Genomic DNA, 19,732 nt, shown 5'->3' with positions numbered 1-19,732 from the left:
CAACAATGACGTACATAATTAGTGCAGTTTTTACTAGACTATTAATGTTCCAAAGGAGTAATAATTTTAATATATATCAACATTATATAAATATATATTAATATTACACATACATTAAGCTTAACACCCTAAGTATAAAAATCTTTCAGTTGGTACCTCCTCCAAGTTCAGATTAAAAACAAATCCAAATGTTTTTGTTTTTGTAGTCTCTAATCACAGTAATCTTCCAGACATTGTGAGCAAAGTTCTAGCTCAAGAAATGAAGAAGATATTTGTCAACAAAGATTTGCACAGCTTTAATGAGGATTTTCTCAGACACAATGCTACCTCTCTTCAGCATCTACTTGCAGGTTTGTATTTGGAAAAGTACTCAAGTCTAACTTCCAAAAGAAAAAGGAGAATAGCACAGTTCCATTCGTAGGTTTTAATCAACCAGAGCGTTCTTGTTAAAATGGAGAATAGAGCACTCTTGGATATGGTTCGCACAGTCACTTAGGAAAGCAATTTGTCTGTTTTATTAAAAGTTACACATTAGGGGCAGGAGAGATGGCTCAGCAGTTACGAGTACTGCTGCTCTTGCAGAGGACCCCAGTTTAGTTTTCAGAGCCCCACATAGTAGCTTACAACCATCTTTAACTCCAATTCCACCAGGGAATCCTGGTGACTTCTGTGTGCACCAGGCAAACACATACACACACACTTAAAATAATAATAAAAGTATTTTTTTAAAAAGTCGCACATTACCCATGTCTTTTGATTCTTTAGTTGTACTTTTGTAAGTAACTTAATCCAACTACTACTGAGAGGTAGTAGTTTTCACCTGTAATCTCTGGGACTCCACATGCTGATGCAGGAGGATGATAAGTTTGAGACCAGCCTTAGTCAGTTATATACACAGACCCTGGCTCAAACCAAATTATTCCAAGCAAAGAAAGCTTTCAGTGCAAAGATATCTACTGAAATGTATGTAAATTTTTGGGAAAGAGAATGAACTAAAATGTATGTTCAGAGATATGGGAAACAGTAGTCAATGGTAGAATTGAATGCCAAGTGGTCATTTAATTCAAATCAGTTATTCAAACAATTTTTAATACCAGTGAGTAACAGCCTGTTTTGTTTTCGTTTTTTGTTTGTTTGTTTGTTTGTTTGTTTCTTTTGTTTTGAGATAAGGTCTCATGTAGCCCAGCCTGGCTTTGAACCTCGTAAGTAGCTGAGTTTGCACTTAATCTTCCTGCTTTGACCTAAGTGGTGGGCTTCCTCCTACCTGGTTATAAATAACTCTTAGACTACATATGCAGAGATTAGCAAGCAATCAATCTCAACTGTGTAGAAATACGCCTGGGAAGTCTGAGAGGAAGTTTATACCAGGACTTTACATTGACTTTGGATTATGAGTAAATTTTTTTTTTCTCAAATTTTTATTGCTCTTAGGGTTTTTTTTTTTAATGGATTGTTTAATATCATTTCAGTGTCTTAAATATCTTAAGGCCACAGATAACCTAGAACTTCTTAGAACTTCTCACTGCTTGTACATCCTGAGTACTGAGATTGTAGCCGGGTGCCACTACATCCAGTTGTGTGCAGTGCTGGAGACTGAGCTAAATTAGGCAAGCATTCTATGAGCTGGGCTGCATTCCTAGCCTTGCTTTATGTACTTTTTGTCTTGAAAAGTTCTTTGTATCCTGTCTTGTTATGGAAAGGATTTTAGGCAGCTTACACGAGTGAGTGCCTAAAGTATCAAAGGCAGCATTGTTGAGAGCTGATGGAAGAGGAGTTGAATGAAGGGTGTACCACTGCTGTACTTTATTGGGGGGGGGTGAAGAGGACTCGGGGGGATTTTAATCTGAATTTTGTTGTTAAAGCAGAAGTGTCGGGGCTGGTGAGATGGCTCAGTGGGTAAGAGCACCCGACTGCTCTTCCGAAGGTCCAGAGTTCAAATCCCAGCAACCACATGGTGGCTCACAACCATCCGTAACAAGATCTGGTGCCCTCTTCTGAAGTGTCTGAAGACAGCTACAGTGTACTTACATATAATAAATAAATAAATCTTTAAAAAAAAAAAAAAGCAGAAGTGTCCATTCTGACATATTTGGAAGAAATACTTAGATTAATAAAAAATTAAAGAGCAGAGAAGAATTTCTCTTTAAGAACAGAGGACTGGCACGGGTGTTAAGAGCATATATGCACTGCTCTTCCAGACGATCTGAGTTAGATTCTCAGCATCTCCTCAGCAGCTCACAGCCACCTGTTCACTCCAGCTCCAGGGGAATTCAACACCTCCGGCCTCTGTGGCTACCTGTACTCACATGCCTAAACCCCCACACAGAGATACACACATCTTAAAAATAATTTTAAAAATTAAAGTAGTAGGTGAAAGTAGTAATTTTTAGAAAGCCAGGATGATAAAAAACATTTTAATAATTGTGAGAAATTGTTTTTGAAATATTAAATGTAATCCTAAGGAAAAGGAAAATGTCTACCATATAAGAATAAAACATAAAGTCAAAAGGCCATTTTGTAACTGTAAGTTAATATTATATAGCATTCTCAACAAATTACTGCCAGTCAATGTACATTAATAAGAATACAGTTGGACTGTGAATCTAGGCCATATCTGTAAGACTTGCTGGAACTGGGCTTAGTTTTATTTTAAATCCCCTTCTCTGTGAGTGTGGCGAGGTCTTTCTGTGAGCGCGTCTCTGTGAGTGTGGCGAGGTCTTTCTGTGAGCGCGTATACCTTCATGACAAGAATTTGTTCTGTAGATGCTTTGCTTTAAGGCGCTATGCTGTTTAAGAGTTTCTACCTGAAATGATTGATGATAGAGGCTAGCCCTGTGAGTTTATGTTTTGAATCATACTGTTTCTAAGCACAGAAATTGTCAAATTAGGCTTTTTTTCAGTAACTGTTTAATAACTGAAGGAAAAACTTTGATAATGTGTTTTGTTTTAAAATGTATTTTTAAAATATTATGTGTAATGAGTCAGATTCCCTGGAACTGGAGTTACAGATTCTGAGCTGCTACATAGGTGCTGGGAACAGAACCTGAATCCTCTGTAAGAACAGCAAATGCTCTTACCTTCTCTTCTGATATTTGCCATGGTAATTCAGTCTCAGTGTAGCCGAAAGGTTCAATGAGATGTTTCTGAATAGGAAGAAATGTCACAGTTGGCTGCCTAAAGCTGGGGGGTGTCAGCTCTAGCCCACTACTGAGTGACTAAACACTGTAGCCACATCTGAGTGGTCAGTATAAGTCAGATGAAATGTAAGGCCTTAGGAGCTACTCATCCTTATAATGTCTTGGAATTTCAGGTGCTAAAATGATGTATTTTCTGGACAAGTCAAGGCAAGAAAAAGCAATTGCTACAGCCACTAGGTTGGATGAAACTATAAAAAATAAAAATGTGAAGGTAAGATTCTTCAGAGCTTGATTTATAGGTCTTATAAGATCTATCAAACCACATTATCTCTCCAACAAAGTTAGGTGGGGCAAAGAGCTCAGCCTGAGTGCAGCTCTTACCTCTATCCATTCTACGTGTGACTTGAGGCCAGTTACGGTGTGGAAGTGATTGATACCTGTTGTAGAGTGAACTGAAATAACAGAGCAGGAAGGAAGCATCTCATCCTAGCTTATCCTTTAGTGCCGTTTTACACAGCCTTGACATTGGAGTCCTGCTTCACCCTCCTGAGCACTGGGGTCAGAGGGGCCTGTGCCTCCGTAACCAGCTCAGAGTTAGAGTTGAGCCTTCTTTATCTGAAATAATTACTTACTGTAGATAGGAAGAAGCAACCGCAGTCTTTCTGTGGGATAAGTTGTCTCTGTTGATTAAAATTATTATCTGAGCTACTTTATGTTTTTACAATTGGTCTTTTCTCCTTGTGTCAATAGACTCTAATAAAGGTGTCTGAGGCCCTCCAGGATGGCAGCTTTGGGAACTGTAGCTCCCAGTATGAAGAGTATAGGAAGACCTGCCATAGCCTGCTCCCACTCACACCTGCTTTCCTGCCTGCTGCAAGGGAAGCCCTCGGTCTCAGTGCTGAGCTCAACCACACAGCTGACCACAAGCTCTTAATGAATGAAATTTGAATCTTGTGGGAAGTTGCTCCTAAGACTCAAAGCCGAATTCACATCAGGGTTTCTTTTTCACTGTACATTTTAAACTGGTGTAAAATAAAATATTTGGATAGAAGGGGTTTTTTTTGTTTGTTTGTTTTTTTTTGTTTTTTTTTTTTGTTGAGACAGGGTTTCTCTGTGTAGCCCTGGCTGTCCTGGAACTCACTCTGTAGACCAGGCTGGCCTCAAACTCAGAAATCCACCTGCCTCTGCCTCCCGAGTGCTGGGACTAAAGGCGTGTGCCACCACGCCCGGCTCTGGATAGAAGTTTTAGATGGAATATTGTGTAAACTTATTTTATGCTGTGTCTGGCCTTCAATTTACTTGGACATCTGTTACAATTACTTGTTTATACTTGTACAGTCTTACACTCCTGAATTATGAGTGTTGTTGCCTCTGTATTATATACTTCAGTTGCTGATTAAGGTATAGACAGCTTTCTGACACTATTTTCTTTAGGTCCTAGTTTCAGAATCTGTTTTGACCTCTTGTTTATTTGATTATTTTGAAGGGTTAACTGAATGTTAAGAAGTAGCCATATTTTTCATTTTGGTCGATAATGTGATTTGTTCCCTTTTTACCTTAACTTGTATAATTATTTCCTTTGTCATAGCCATAAAAGTGATACTTTATGGTTGAATAAGGATACACCAGTGTTATGTTGATGATTCAGAATGTGAAGACTGGTTTGCCTCATAATCATGTAAATTTAACAATTAAATTTGTTGTGTATCTATTCTAGTCTTACAGACCATTGGGTAGGAGTTGTGTTTTCTTGGTTGAGTTGCTTAGAGACTTAGCAAGTAGCTTACTCTGAGAGGTTTTCTTCAAGGGAGGATGATTTGGCAGAGTACAAATTATAACACAGCACTGTCTCCCTCACAGCCCTTCAATGAATTTTTAGATCTCTCAGATGAGACTGTAAACTATAATTAAGCTATTAAATCATAGTGCTGTTGAACAGTATTTGAGGGGAGCCCTTTTTGCCATATCTATATAATGGACTCACTATTTCTCAGTGTCAATATGTCTGTAAATCTATCTGATATAAACCCAGAAAGATGACTTTATATAGACAGTTCTAATTAAAGTGGTTTTCCTTTATTTCTTCGATTCATAGTTGTTGAAGAGGAAAAAGATCACTGTAAAATAATGCCAACCTAGACAATGCTACAATAAATTATTTCATGCAGAGTTGCTTGTTTAGATCTTTTATTATTTTGTGTCCATACTAGAAAAATATTTTTTTGGGAAAGTAGAAACTTAATCATCTCAATCTTTTCAAGTTTATAGAAAATGTGACTGTCAATAACCAACTTCCAGCTATGCTTTGGTGCCACAGTAAATAGGATTCTTTGGTGGTTTAGATATAAATATCGAACGGGGCCAAGCATGGTGGCACACTTCTTTTATCCCAGCACTTGGAAGACAGGCAGGTGGGTCTGCTCTACAGATAGAGTTCCAGTCCAGCCAGGGATACATGTTGAGACACTGATTTAAAAAAGAGAAAAACTAATGGCTATTTGTCATGAACTGTCCTGGCAAGTAAGTCATTCCTCTTAATGCCAACAGGATGCTGGTTGACTACACTGGAAACTGCTTTCAACAGCAGCCTTTCAAAGGCGTTGGTGTAGAGGGTGGTACAGAAGAGATGGCTCAGGAGTACACACTGGCCCAAGTTCGCTCCTTGCATCCACTCTGGGTGGTTTATAACAGTCAGTGGCTCACAGCCTGAGGATCTCACATCCTCTTCTGGCCTCTGTAAGCACTTGCACTCATGCACAAAACTATACATGTGGATAATAAAATTATTTTAAAAGTTTATTATTTTTAACTATTTTCTTGGGGATAATTTAGTGTTTCTGAGAATTCAGTGTAGGTGCAGTTGAGATGTGAGTGGTCAGATGTAGGCTCGTGGTACTTCCTACACTAACCTTAGCTCCGCCAGAGCTGATGTGTGGGTAGAATGGGGAGGGGGGTGTTGCTTGGCATTGAGATCCCCAGAACTGCCTTGCCAAGATCATGGTTAACCAGGTATATGACAGAAACTTAATCCAATTTAAAAAAAAAAGCCAGTATTGGAAGATTTCTGTATATGTGCACTTGTTTTCTGGCTTGCCTCTTCTAACTCTTCCAGTCTCCCTGAACACACCTATTCTCAAGTTCTGGTAGTTTTAAATCACAGATCTCCCTTCTGATCTACTTCTTGTACTTTGGTCATAGATAACTAGATAACTCATATATACAGACATCATCAAACGTCAGGTCAGGTCCTTAAGCTGTTTCTCAGCAATAAAGGTACATAGAAAGCTGGTACCAGAGAAGTGAGTATGCTATGGCTTAACCCTACCGTGGCGCATAGGCCTTTGTGAGTGGCTTGAAGGAGGAATGTTTTGCCAGCATGCATTGTAAGAGTTACAGGGTCACAGAGGCTTCACCAAAGTTTGAGAAAAGCAGAAGACAGCCGGTGAGCAGCGGGGCTAAGTTCCCTGCAGGGAATCCCTGAGCAGGTGATTCTAGGATGCTGGAGATGCCAGAAAGAAGATGTTTGGTGCTGGAAAAAAGCTGTGGGCTCTCTGTGAAGCTACCCCCAAGGTAGCTTGTGCTGTGAGTGGTAGGTCTGGGCACATAGCTCTTCAGAACTCAGGTCATGCTACCATGTGACCCTGACGGCACATGGAGCTGCAGGGTTTCATGTTTTCTCTGCTAGTGTTCGTCTTGCTCTGACTCACTGTTCCCTTGCTGTGTCTCATTCTTTCCTCTTGAACTAGAAATGTTGACCAGGAATGCATTTATAGGGAGTATGCATAACTTGGTTTTCGATTTTACAAAATTTCCAACTAAGAGAATGTTTTTGAATGTCAGAAGGTATTTTAGACTTTTGAGCAATACTGAGACCTTATTAAGACCATAGGGACTTGAAGTTGGACTGAATATATCTTTTTAAAAGAAAGATTTATTTATTTTATGTATATGAGTTCACTGTAGCTGTACAGGTGGTTGTGAGCCTTCATGTGGTTGCTGGGATTTGAACTGAGTACCTCTGGAAGAGCAGTCAGTGCTCTTAACTGCTGAGCCATCTCCAGCCCCTGAATATATCCTAAATTATGGAATTTGTAGTATGAAATGAGAGCTGTGGATTGGGTGCTATGGTTTGAATCAGAAATGCCCCCCACAGGCTTATGTGTATGCGTTCTGGTCCTAGCTTGTGCTATTTTAAAAGCCGAGGAGCCTTTAGGAGTTGGCAGAAGTTAAGTCAGTGGGCCCTTTGAAGACAATACCCCCTCTGCTGCCTGTCTGTCATCATTTATTCCTCCACCCATATTCTCTGTTTGATGGACTGAGGGCCGTGAAACCAGGATCCACAGCAAAGCTCTCCTCCCTCATGTTTGGGGATACATTTGGGTCACTCTGATAAGAGAGTAGCTAATCAATTCTATTCATGAAACTGGGATTTCACCCAAGCCTGCTAATGGCAAAGCCAAACCAGAAACCAGGGTGTGTGGCATTCCTGCCTGCATGCTTCATTCCTGGTGCTACCACTCTGGCCCAGACCCGCATGGGTAGCCAGAGCAATTGCGGGAGGGTTAGCTGCTTACTGATGCTGCAGGTTCTGGGTCTCCCTGCCTGTGCCCTGCAGGACCACTTCTGACAGAACAACTCAGTGCCAAGTGTTTGAGACTTGAATAGCTTGGGTTTTTCAGATTGTTGGCCTGTCCCGTCACTTTCCTTTCCTGGTCTCATAGTTGTCCCATGCAGCACCCAGTGCTGCGTAGTTTGCTTAGCCTTGCTGAGACTTAAGTTATCCTGTCAAATGGGGGTTATAATTTCTACCTCAGATGTGTGTGTGTGTGTGTGCGTACATGGATGTAGTGACTAACACATAAGTGATGAATAAATACTAATACCTTAAGATTTTCATTTATGTATTTATGTGTGTGAGAGACAAACAAGGACCGAGACAGAGACGCAGAGACGCAGGGGCCAGGGAGGGAGGGAGGAGAAAGCAGGCACACTCGTGCCACAGTGCTTGTGTGGAACTCAGAGGACTTTTGGGTACTGATTCTTTCCTCCCACCATGGGTTCCAGGGATCAAGGTCATGTTGTCAGGTTTGTGCACCAAGTGCTTGTACCTGCTGAGCCACCTTGCCAGTGCTAAGTACCAGCTCCATTCTCCTGACTGAGACTGTGTCAGTCAGATTCTCTTTATCTCTACGCAGGGCATGCTTTCCTTCTGCTGGGCTTTGTTATCCCGCGCTTCCTGTCTGCGGTGCATCCTCAGGCATTTCCTCCTCCCAGAAACATTGCCTGTTGTATTCTAGTAACATGCAGTTTTTATATCTATTTACTGTTTTACCACCCGTCACAAAAATAATACCCAGCATTCACCAGTTATCTTTTGTGCAGCTAGTACAGCGGCCAGTCCTTTGTGCACATTTTCACAACAGGCCTATGTCAGCAGTCGAGGATCGGGCTGTATGTTAATTGCATGTCATCGATAAAGTCAGCGTAGCAAAGTGAGATCTTTGTGGCTGTGAACTCTAGCATTTATTTTTACACTCCTGGTACGTCCCTATATGTAATATGAAAATGCTTGTTGAATGAGTAAATGCTGTACTTCTTCCTCTTCTTCCATCCTAACTGAAGTGGGTGGAAATTATTTTTGATAGTTAGGAAAATAGATAATAATTTTGTTTCAAGTAAAAGAAACAAAACGAAATAAAAGTTATTAATAGTATCTGCATCACCCACTGGCAGATATTTTCTTTTTTATTGTGCTATTGCTTTTCTTCTATTTTGTAGGTTTTATCTAGTTATTCTTATTTTTTGAAATTATTACATCATTCCCTCTTCCATTTCTTTCTTCCAAACCCTCCCATATAACTCTCCTTGCTGTCTTTCAAATCCATAGCCAAAGGTATTAATTGTTGTTATATGTATATGTGTATATGTACATACCTATATTCTTTTTTAAAAGATTTATTTATTTATTTATATCCCAAATGCTGTCCCTTTCCAGTCTTCCCTCACAAAGTCTCTCCCTATCTCCCATCCCCTTTCCTCTGAGAGAGTGGACCCCCGTGGGTAACCCCCAACCCTGGCACATCAAGGCTCTGCCAAATTAGGCTTAGCCACTGAGGCTAGACAGGGCAGCCCTGTTGGGGAACGGATTCCACAGTTAGACAACAGCTTTACGGACAGCCCAGCTCCAGTTTTGGGGGAACCCACATGGAAACTGAGCAGCATTTATCTGGTACATTACATTAATATGGGGAGCCTCAGACCACCCCATATAGCTCTTTGGTTGGTGGGTCAGTCTCTGAGAGCTCTCAGTATTTACCAACAGGTTAAGATGACTAACAGGGAAGACCAACAGGTTAGTTGATGCTGGGGAGTTCCTATCCCCTTCAGGGCCTTCAGTCCTTTCCTCAGCTCTTCCATAAGAGTCCCTGACCTCTGTCAAATGTTTGGCTGTGGGTATCTGCATCTATTTCAGTCAGCTGCTGGGTAGAGCCTCTCAGAGGACAGTTATACTAAGCTCCTGTCTGCAAGCGTAACAGAGTATCATTAATAGTGCCAGGGATTAGTCCTTGCCCATGAGATGGGTCTGGTTATTGGCTGGCCATTCCTCCAGCCTTGGCTCCATGTTTGCCCCTTTATTTCTTTTAGACAGGACAAATTTTGGGTCAAAAGTTTTGTGGGTGAGCCGGTGTCTTTATCCTTCTACTGAGGGGTGCTGTTTGGCTATAGGAGGTGACGTCTTCAGGTTCCATATCCCCACTGTTAGGTGGCTCAGCGAAGGTCACCATGTTGACTCATACCTATATTATATCTTAAATACAACGTTCTCAGTCTGTAGAATGTTACTTATGTGTGTAGTGCTGACCATTTGGTATCAGATAACTAATTGGTGTGCCCCTCCCTGAGGCAAACTCTTTCTCCAACTTTCAGCATTCTTTAGTTGCATGTAATTCTTTATGGAGAGTGTAGGGTTTTTTTCTTTAAAGAAAATTAGTAATTATAAAGATTGAAAAAATACAAAATAAATAGAGAGGGACAAATTTGATTGTACAACCTGTGGCAACCCAAGAAGAAAAGTTCCGAAGTCAACTCCGTTAAAGACTAAAGAGATTCTGATGTGACACTAATTACAATTGTTAGTAGTTTACTGGTTAAGGCTCATGGTTTAACCAACCAGAAGACTCGAGATTCTTATTATATTAATTGCTTATAAGAAGCACAATGGAAGCTAAAGTTAAAGTAAAAGAAATAGATGAAGCATGCTAAGATGAACCAGGAAAAAGTGATCCAAACCAAAAGGTGTGCCAAACGTGACTAGTTTAAAAAGACAAGATGATGCGCCCCAGTTCACTTCCATGTGCTCGCTGTTGCAAAGTGTATCAAGTTATTCCCACCATAAGAAGTCAAAGACAGAGAAAGTCTACATAAACAAAACCCACATTTCTTATAGAAAGCTAACAATCAGCACCTAAGTTCTTTCCAGGAACCAAACAGAAAAGAGAGTGGGTGAGATATAATTCTAAAGGAACTGAGTGGGTGAGAGATAATTCTAAAGGAACTGAGTGGGTGAGATATAATTCTAAAGGAACTGAGAGGGAAAACAGCCTAAAATTTTGTGTCCAGCAAAAGTATCCTTCAGATGTGGAGAGGTCAAGGTTTAACCAAACAAGTCTGCCTTGGTCCTTAGTAGATCTATCTTGCTACAGCTGTTAAGCATTCTTTTCTCTGTGTAGCCCTGACTGTCCTGGAACTCACTTCATAGACCAGGCTGGCCTCGAACTCAGAAATCCGCCTGCCTCTGCCTCCTGAGTGCTGGATTAAAGGTGTGCGCCACCACGCCCGGCTCGCTGTTAAGCATTCTTAAGAGAGAAGGAAAACTGGAATGGTTAGAAACAAACGTCCGGAGTGTTATAGACAGAATAAACTAAGGCAAAACTGCTCTTTTCCTTTCTTATTTGATTTGTAGAGCTTACAGAATACAAGGGTAGGTTGAGTGATTGTAATTTAGGGACTCATGGGATGAGCCGTGGAGATGAGTGAAGGATAGGAGGAGCTGGGAGCTCTGGTCCAAGGCGCCTGTGTGACCTAGGATTTTTGGTAAAATGATAGTTGAAAGGGGACTAAGAGCAGTTGTAAAGCTGTGCTGCAAACTCCAAGGCAACTATTCAAGAATCTTGTATTTGAGAAAATAGAAGTGTAGCTAATAGACCAATGGAGGATACATAGTGGGAAATGCTGCACTAAAGAAAGCCAGAGAAGGGGAAAAGGCTAAAGGTTAAGGGCTGTGGCGGGGGGTGGGGTGGGGACAGCAGGATGGGTGGAAGGATGAAAGGAAGGAAGGGAGGAAAGAAGGAAGGAAAGAAAGGAGGCAATAAATAAACCCAACACCATCAAAGAGGAAAAGCATACAATACAAAAGACAACAACAACAACAAAAGTACAGCTGTCTAACAGTCCTTTCTGTGCATCTGGGGAGCTCTGGCCACCTGTGGATGACCACTGAAATATGACCAGTGAGTATGAAGAACTGCTTTTCAATGTTTAACTTTAAATGCAAAGGTTTTTTGCTTGCTTGGTTTCTGTTTGAGACACTGTGACTGTGTAGCCCTGGCTGCCCTGGAACTCTCCATGTAGACCAGGCTGGCCTCGTGCTCACTAACATCCACCTGCCTCTGCCTCCAAGTGTTGACATGAAAGACCTGCACCACCAGGCCTGACATAGAGACCTTTTAATATTTATTCACTTGTGTGTGTGTGTATATGTGTCTGTGTGTATGTGTGTGTATGTATGTGTGTGTGTATGTGTGTGTATGTATGTGTGTGTGTATGTGTTTGTGTATGTGTGTGTGTGTAGCTTGGGAGTCAGTTCTCTCCTTCCACGATGAGCCCTGGAGATAGAACTCCTTATCAAACTTTTTTCCCAACTGAGCCATCTTGCTGGCCCCTTCATCTCAATTAAATAGCCATTGGTGACTAGTGCTGACATTAGGCAGTTCTTCTCAAAAGGGGCATCATTTGCAGTTCCTCCACCAAAAGAGACACCCTTTTCAAACCTTGCAAGATAGCTGTGAGTTCTAGAAGTTGTCTCCTTTCTAGCTCGCACTCTTGCTGCAGCGTATTTATCTACCATGATTGTCATCCTCATTAGACACGACACAAAGGTAACAGTTTTCTTAAGGCCACACGATGTCTCAACTCCGGGTCTGACCCAGACCCATCCCTTTCAGCTTTGAACTGCATTCTTGCCTGTCATCCCCAGTAATCACGTAGTATCAGGCTGACCTGGTGTGAGGTCCAGGTCTTGTCTGTCCAACAAGAAAACCCCTGAGAACAGGTCCCAGAAAACCCCATAGAAAGTGCCGTATTCTATCTATGTTTATATGCATCGTTGGTGGTTCGGGACCGTGGTTTCTGAAATGATGCAGTTGGGTGGTCAGTTCGTTATTTCCCCCACTAGAGGGCAGGCTTTCCAACTCAGTATTATTTACCTTATTTCTTTATTTCTTAAGAATGAGCATGTGTAGCCCGGTGGTGGTGGTGGTGCATGCCTTTAATCCCAGCACTTGGGAGGCAGAGGCAGGCAGATTTCTGAGTTCGAGGCCAGCCTGGTCTACAAAAGTGAGTTCCAGGACAGCCAGGGCTATACAGAGAAACCCTGTCTTGAAAAACAAAACAAAACAAAAAAAACCCAAACAAACAAAAAAACCGAGCATGTGCGGCTGGTTGAGTTAGTTTTTGTTTTTGCTCTTTGGGAGCAGGTTCATCACCTCCAGTGTTTACCAAGGATGCTTTTTCTCTTTGATGGTGCGTGGGTTCCTGATCCAGTAGGTTGCTGGTGGCTGCCCTCTGTAGAGATGAACAATTCCACCAAGCTTTTACTAAGTACAAGTCTGTTTACCTGACATTAAATGGCAGCGTGAGCATTTTGTGTGAGAAGACAGTGTTGATCTCAGGGTGAGAGGAATAGGGCCTGGCCTCAGGCAGGATCCCACCCTCCTGGGCTTCTACTTCTTGTTTGCATATTTTCTAGGAAACAAGATTCTGTCATGTTTTCAAACTGGAAGGCTCATTTTGGTTACCTCACTGGTACCATCCCAGAATAAGTCATACAGGGTTAGACGGATTGGTTTGTTTCTTAACACTCAACCCAGAACACCCTATCAACAAACATTTGTGTACTTTTCCCCTAACAAAGACCAGGTCCCTGATACTAGCTGGGTGTCTTATACTTCATTTCAATTCTGACCTTGTCTGCCTGAACTTAGTAGCATCAGCTCCCACAGGTTAAGGGCTCCAGTCCCACAAGACGGCTGAAGTCTAGGTATCCAGTGCTTCTGACTGACTGACTGGCTGGAAATCAGAAGCCTTGTGGCCCTCTCCTCCAGTTGGATCATTTGTTAGAATAGTCCTGGAGCTCAGGGAAGTATGCACTAACTTGTTTCTTTTCTTTTTTTGTTTTTTTGTTTTTTGTTTTTTGTTTTTTGTTTTTTGTTTTTTGTTTTTTTTTGAGACAAGGTTTCTCTAGGTAGCCCTGGCTGTCCTGGAACTCACTTTGTAGACCAGGCTGGCCTCGGAATTCAGAAATCCGCCTGCCTCTGCCTCCTGAGTGCTGGGATTAAAGGCGTGCACCACCATGCCCAGCTCTAACTTGTTTCTTTTAGAATATTAGAAAGGATTTAGGTGTTCAGTCAGATGGGAAGAGAGATGTGGGAAGAGGATGAGGGTGGAGACAACGCTCTTTCATGAGTTTGGGGTGCTTCGCTCTGCTAGCACTTCCAGAGGATTGTGGGAACCTAGAAGGCCCTCAGCCTGGCTGTAATGGAGAATACATTAGGTATGGTATACTGAAAATTGGCCAGGAGCAATCAAGCCTATATTTAGGCTCCTTGCAGATGGGATTGTCTGGGGTCAAAACCTGAGCCGTCTGACCCTGTCATTGGCTTTCTCTAACACCAGCCCCAATTTGAGGCTCTACAAGATCCTCAGTCACCAGTCACCTCATTAGGACTTGGTACCAAAGCATCATCTGGGAGGTGGGATTTCAAGGTTTGTAAGTGCTGTGGACCAGAAAACAACACCAGGACCAAAATTGTTGTCGACATTTCGCAGTTGACTTAATTAGGAGTAATTTTGTGTCATGCATTCATCCCATGTACAGAACACTGCCTGGTATGTAAATATTTGTTGAGTTGAGTTGAAACATCCATTTGGCTCTTTCAAAGGTATTTCACAGAATTCTATTTATTTGTTGCCTTCTATTCTTTTGGTTATCATACAAAGGCATGAGCTGGTTTCACTGTGACATTTTTGTGCACACGTATTTTTATTTTGTGTTGTTCTTTATCTCTCTTGCCTGCCTGCCCCCAACCATGTTCTGTTTTCTTCCATATTATGCTAATAAAAGGAGAAGTATGATACTTGTAAATCTGTATATACCAAACATTGGGACTCCTGGGCTTATAATACAAACATTAGCCGAGCATAGTGGTACATGCCTTTGATCCCAGCACGGGGTAAGGGATGGAGGGTGGGGGAGGAGGGGGCAGAAGGATCTCTCTGTTCTACATCGTGAGCTCCACAACTGCCAGTGCAACATAGAAAGACAGTCTCAAAAAACAAGCTAATGAAAACTGGATACAACTTGGAAAATGTAAGCCAGGGCTTTGAGCCTTGCATATAGTCCATATATATATGTATACATATATATATATTTGCAAATATCATATATATACATATATATATATATATATATATATATATATATATATATATATGGTATTTGCAAATTCAGGAATGAACAAGAGAGAAAGAAAGAAAACTCAGACTCCTGTGTAGAAGCAGACAGAGGTCCAGAGACACTGACTCTCTAGTCTGCTGTTTTCTCTCCTCATGGGTCCTCTGTAGTGTTTGAAACACAAGGGACCTGCTGTTAGTTATTCCTTCGTCCAGAATCTCCCACTTCTCACCAGTGCTGTTGAGATCACAGACAAAGCCTACCTTTTCAGTACATAATGCCCAAGTCCAGCGGGAGGGTTCTGATTCGTAATGAGCTCATTACAAACACTGTGCTGTAGAGCCTTGGGCAGAATTCCAATCTGTCTTGAGTTGAGCTTCAGGCATTGGAGGCTGGAGGGGAGCAGAGGTGAGGAAAGTTGATCAGCTGGCAAGGTGGGAATAGTATTCTGGCGATTTGAAAGGTAAAACCTAAAGTTAAAGTTTCATTACTGCCCTAGCCACCTTCCCTCCAAGTCTGCCAGCTTTATACGCTGCTCCATCCGTGTCCACAGGGAATCTAGGTCAGAACAGACAACTTCCCTCTCCAGCTGTTCATTAAATCACAATGCTTAGTTCTTGTTCAGTGGACACTGCCCAACACTCCGGAAGCCTGCTGCTCCTTCTGCTGGCGTTTGGGGGTCCCAGGATGCAGCACTTTTCTTGCTAGTGTCTACAATAGCTCCTTAAACCATTTTATTTCAGAGAGTCTGTGACCTCTAGCACATGTGTGTGTGTGTGTGTGTGTGTGTATGTGTGTGTGTTGGTGCGTGCACACTCCATCTCCTGTCCACAGCAACTGTTTCATAATTTTTCACCCTTAAATATATAATTAGAAATGTTGATGGGAAAAAAGAGTAGAGGAGATGTGATTATACCTGGCTGGGTTGGGAGGAGATAGAAAGGGGGGGGGGGTCAGAATAGGGGCTTGGAGCAGAAAAGGATGAAGTCCCAAGGCAGCAGGCCGCAGCTTCCACTCCTTCTAAGCTGTCATGTGATGGCTTGGTTTGCCACTTCCCAAGATATGCTTGTTTATGTTAAGGGGTAGTACCGACAGGAATGGGGTAATATTTGCTGAAAGTCAATTGTGCACATTTACTCTTTAAAAGATTTATTTATTTTATGTGTACGAGTACACTGTAGCTGTCTTCAGACACACCAGAAGAGGGCATCAGATCTCACTACAGATGGTTGTGAGCCACCATGTGGTTGCTGGGAATTGAACTCAGGACCTCTAGGAGAGCAGTCAGTGCTGTTAACCCCTGAGCCATCTCTCCAGCCCCCAATTGTGCACATTTTTAATAAGGGAGAATTGTGTCTGATAAGGAGAATTTATTGGCTTTCTAGTATAAACACTCCAAACCCTGTCTTGAAAAAAACCAAAAAACCCAAAACCAAAAACAACAACAACAAAAAGAATGCTAACTGGAAATGGCCTGGGATTTTGAAACCTCAAAGGCCCCCAGTGACACATGGAAACTTGGTGGCATACAAGCAGACATGATGCTGGAGAAGGAGCTGAGAGTTCTGCATCTTTATAATGAAGGCAGCAAGGAGAGACTGTGTACCACACTAGGTGTAGCTTGAGCATAGGAGACCTCAAAGCCCATCCCCATAGTGACACACTTCCTCCAACAAGGCCACACCTCCTAATAGTGCCACTCATTTTTTAAAAATCTTTCTCATTTTTAGAAAAGATTTATTTCTTTATTTATTATATGTAAATACACTGTAGCTGTCTTCAGACACAGTGAAGAAGAGGGCATCAGATCTCATTATGGATGCTTGTGAACCACCGTGTGGTTGTTGGGATTTGAACGCAGAAGCTGCGGAAGAGCAGTCAGTGCTCTTAACCACTGAGCCATTTCTCTAACCCCAATAGTGCCACTCTTATGGGTCAAGCATTCAAACACATGAGCCTCTGGGGTGACCATTCCTATTCAAACCCCCACAGGGACCACTATTGTTCAAACCTCATATTAAGCAATTCCATTCCTAGAAAGATGAGATTCCAGCTCCACACAGTTGTTCACAACAGCACTATTTGTAACAACCAAAAGAAAAGGAAAGGTAATTTTCCCAACAGCGGCTGAGCAGCTCAGTAACTTGTGCACATCTCTACAGTGGAGATGTTATCTGGCAGTGAAAAGCTGAGGTGCTGGCACATGCTCCAGAATGGACGAACCTTGGGGACTCAAAGGAAAGAAGTGCCAACTTGTCTAACTCCAGGCTAGGAAATGTCCAGGAGAGACAACTCACAGAGATGGGGTCGACCGGTGGCTCTTAAGAGCTGGGTGTGTGTGTGCATGGGGAAAGGATGGGGAGGAAATGTCGATGGAGTGGACTTTCTTCTACAGGCTTGAAGTTTTCCTAAAGATGGGACCAGCAAGGGGACTCAGCAGGGGAAGGTGCTTGTTGCCAAGTGTGGTGGCCTTGAGTTGGATCCTTGGAACCCACATAGTTGAAGTAGAGAACTGACCCTTGCAAATTATTCCCTGAGGACCTCATGTATGCTGCCATACACACACACACACACACACACACACACACACACACACACACAGAGATGGCATCAAATGAGTAGAATTGCTGTGAGGTTTATCCAATACAGTGAGTGATTTAAGAAAGAGGAATGGAGCTGTAAAAGCTGTATATGTGCTTCATGAAGACAGTACAGAAATACCCCGAACACAAAGAAGGGAACTGGAGCCTGGCTCCTCGGGCAGCCTTCAGCACCTTTGGAAACAGTCTGTACTCATCTATGCCTGGGACATTCTCTGCTGTGGTACTCATAGCCACAAATACGCCAGTCCACTGTGGGCCTAGACCAGTCCATCTGTTTTAAGAAATATACGTGCAGAATATAGCCTGCGAAATACGAGGCAGAGATGCCAGTGGGTGCCAAAGAAATTCAAAATGCTCATCGGACCACTGGCTGGAAGGAAAGAGGGCACTGTCATGAGGGAGTGTGTGAGGTGCTTCTCCCAAAGCTGACCCTGCCACACAGAGACAGTGCAGGCTAGCCACACATCTTCCATGATCAGTCTGCTCAGAGCCCCTTGAAGAGTCAATACCAGTATCTTTGGGGGGTGGTCACAGTTTATTCCCTCAAAAACATCCTATTTCAAAAGAATGGAGTCAGCATAAGAGTTAGTGCATTAGGTTTCTATATAAAAGAAACATATGTGAGACCAGGGATGTGTGTGTGTGTGTGTGTGTGTAGTGCTTAGCTTAGGTGTGGCACTCTGGTCTCCCATGTGAGCCCTGGGGTCCAACCGTAGAACTGAAACAAAAGAACAAAACGAACAACAACAAAAACCCACAAAAATATTGAAAACAGTAAGAATCTGGGCTAAGGGATCCAACTTTCCTGGGGTGTCTGTGGGGGAGTCCTCACCCTTAAAAACTATTTATTGTGTACTCCTCTGCTCTCTAAAATAATTATAGGGTCCCTCCTACACTTTTCATTCTAAGCCCGTAGAGTCCATTGCACCTTTTAGTTCCTAGGCCTAGTGGTGGCTGGCTAGGGGACCATAAGAAGGCCGCTCACCTTAGACAAAGTGCTTTTTCTGTCCAGACTCTCGCTCCCCGACCTCCACCCTCCCCCCAAGCCCACAGTGTAGCCCCTACAGCCAGCAAAGCTGCCAGGAGGCTCAGGGATCTGTCCCTGTCTGATGGCCGACATAGAACACAGAGCTATTTGTTTTTCTCTTCTGCAGTAGGACCAGGTCCTAAGTATTCTTTCGAAACTCCTTAACCAAAGTTCTGGGCTTCCTAACACCTTTTCTAAGCATCCCCCTCCTGGAGGGTGGCTGGCTGCCTCTGGGTGGCTGACCTCTGGGCTGCTTTATCTCAAATAGCTTGGCTGTTTTTCTTCTGTCCTCCCTTCCTGGCAGCCAGGAGATCCGTAGCTTGCCTGCCTTAGGGTTCTCCTTCTAGACTCTAAAAACTGTCCTCCGGCTTCTGTGTGTTCAGGGGGTTGGGGGTGGGGTGAGGGGGTGGGGATGGATGTGAATTCTATTTGTGTCCCTACTTCTATTAATGAAACGAAGAAGCCTGAGAGAGCAGAACTTGATTTCCCAAGTATCATATGACCATGGGTGGCCAACACCCACCCGCCCAGACACTGGCCACACTCTGTCCTACTTTAAATTCTTTCATTAGGAAAACAACTATGTACAGAAAATAAAAATACATCTCAAAAAAATAATTTTAAAAAACCCAAGGTTCCAGGCCAACCTGGGCTATACAGAGACCCTGTCAATCAAGAGTGAGAGAGAGAGAAAGAGAGAGAGAGAGAGAGAGCGCTCGATCATCCTTATTCCCTTATATATAGTAGAATCTAAACTCATGTACTAAATTCACCTATCACCTATTTAAATGGGGGGGGGGCACTGGAGAGAGGGCTCAGAGGTTAAGAGCATTGACTGCAATTCCAGAGGTTCTAAGTTCAAATCCCAGCAATCACATGGTGGCTCACAACCATCTGTAATGGGATTCGACGATGCTCTCTCCTGTGTGTCTGAAGACAGTGACAGTGTACTCATATATATAAAATAAATAAAATCTTAAAAAAAAGCAAGCACTCTGCTGACCGGGACATAATTTTTCCTTTAAACTTATTCTTCCAACCTAATTTTCTGTTTTGTTTTTGATCAAGGAGTTTTCATAATTCTCTAGAACCCAAATCTCTATGTAAATTAAAATTAGAAAAATTTACACTTGCAAAGACTACCAGGCTGTAAGCAAGTTAAAATAATTTATGTGTGTTAGATGTTTTCATAAATGGCCAACATAAAAGGAAAATTTTTATTAGGCTTTCGAAC

The 19,732-nt window shown here is 42.4% G+C and overlaps 1 protein-coding gene across 3 annotated transcripts in view; it reads left to right on the top strand.

Annotated features, from left to right (window-relative positions):
- Naa16 (N-alpha-acetyltransferase 16, NatA auxiliary subunit) overlaps window positions 1–5,306 on the top strand; it is a 53,052-nt gene extending 47,746 nt beyond the window's left edge. For all 3 annotated transcript variants that reach the window (XM_085828795.1, XM_021182000.3, XM_029469127.2), the window contains 3 exons: window positions 207–350; window positions 3,311–3,408; window positions 3,888–5,306. In XM_085828795.1, the coding sequence (XP_085684921.1) occupies window positions 207–350; window positions 3,311–3,408; window positions 3,888–4,085 (440 nt within the window). In that variant the 3' untranslated portion in view covers window positions 4,086–5,306. The remainder of the gene's footprint in view (window positions 1–206; window positions 351–3,310; window positions 3,409–3,887) is intronic.
- Window positions 5,307–19,732: the final 14,426 nt, after the last annotated feature.

The sequence above is a fragment of the Mus caroli genome, unplaced genomic scaffold (genome assembly GCF_978045245.1).
Source record: "Mus caroli unplaced genomic scaffold, Mus_caroli_1 scaffold_12, whole genome shotgun sequence".
Lineage (NCBI taxonomy): Eukaryota > Metazoa > Chordata > Mammalia > Rodentia > Muridae > Mus > Mus caroli.
The sequence above is the reverse complement of the archived record's forward strand: the minus strand, read 5'-3'. Positions and strand labels throughout refer to the sequence as shown.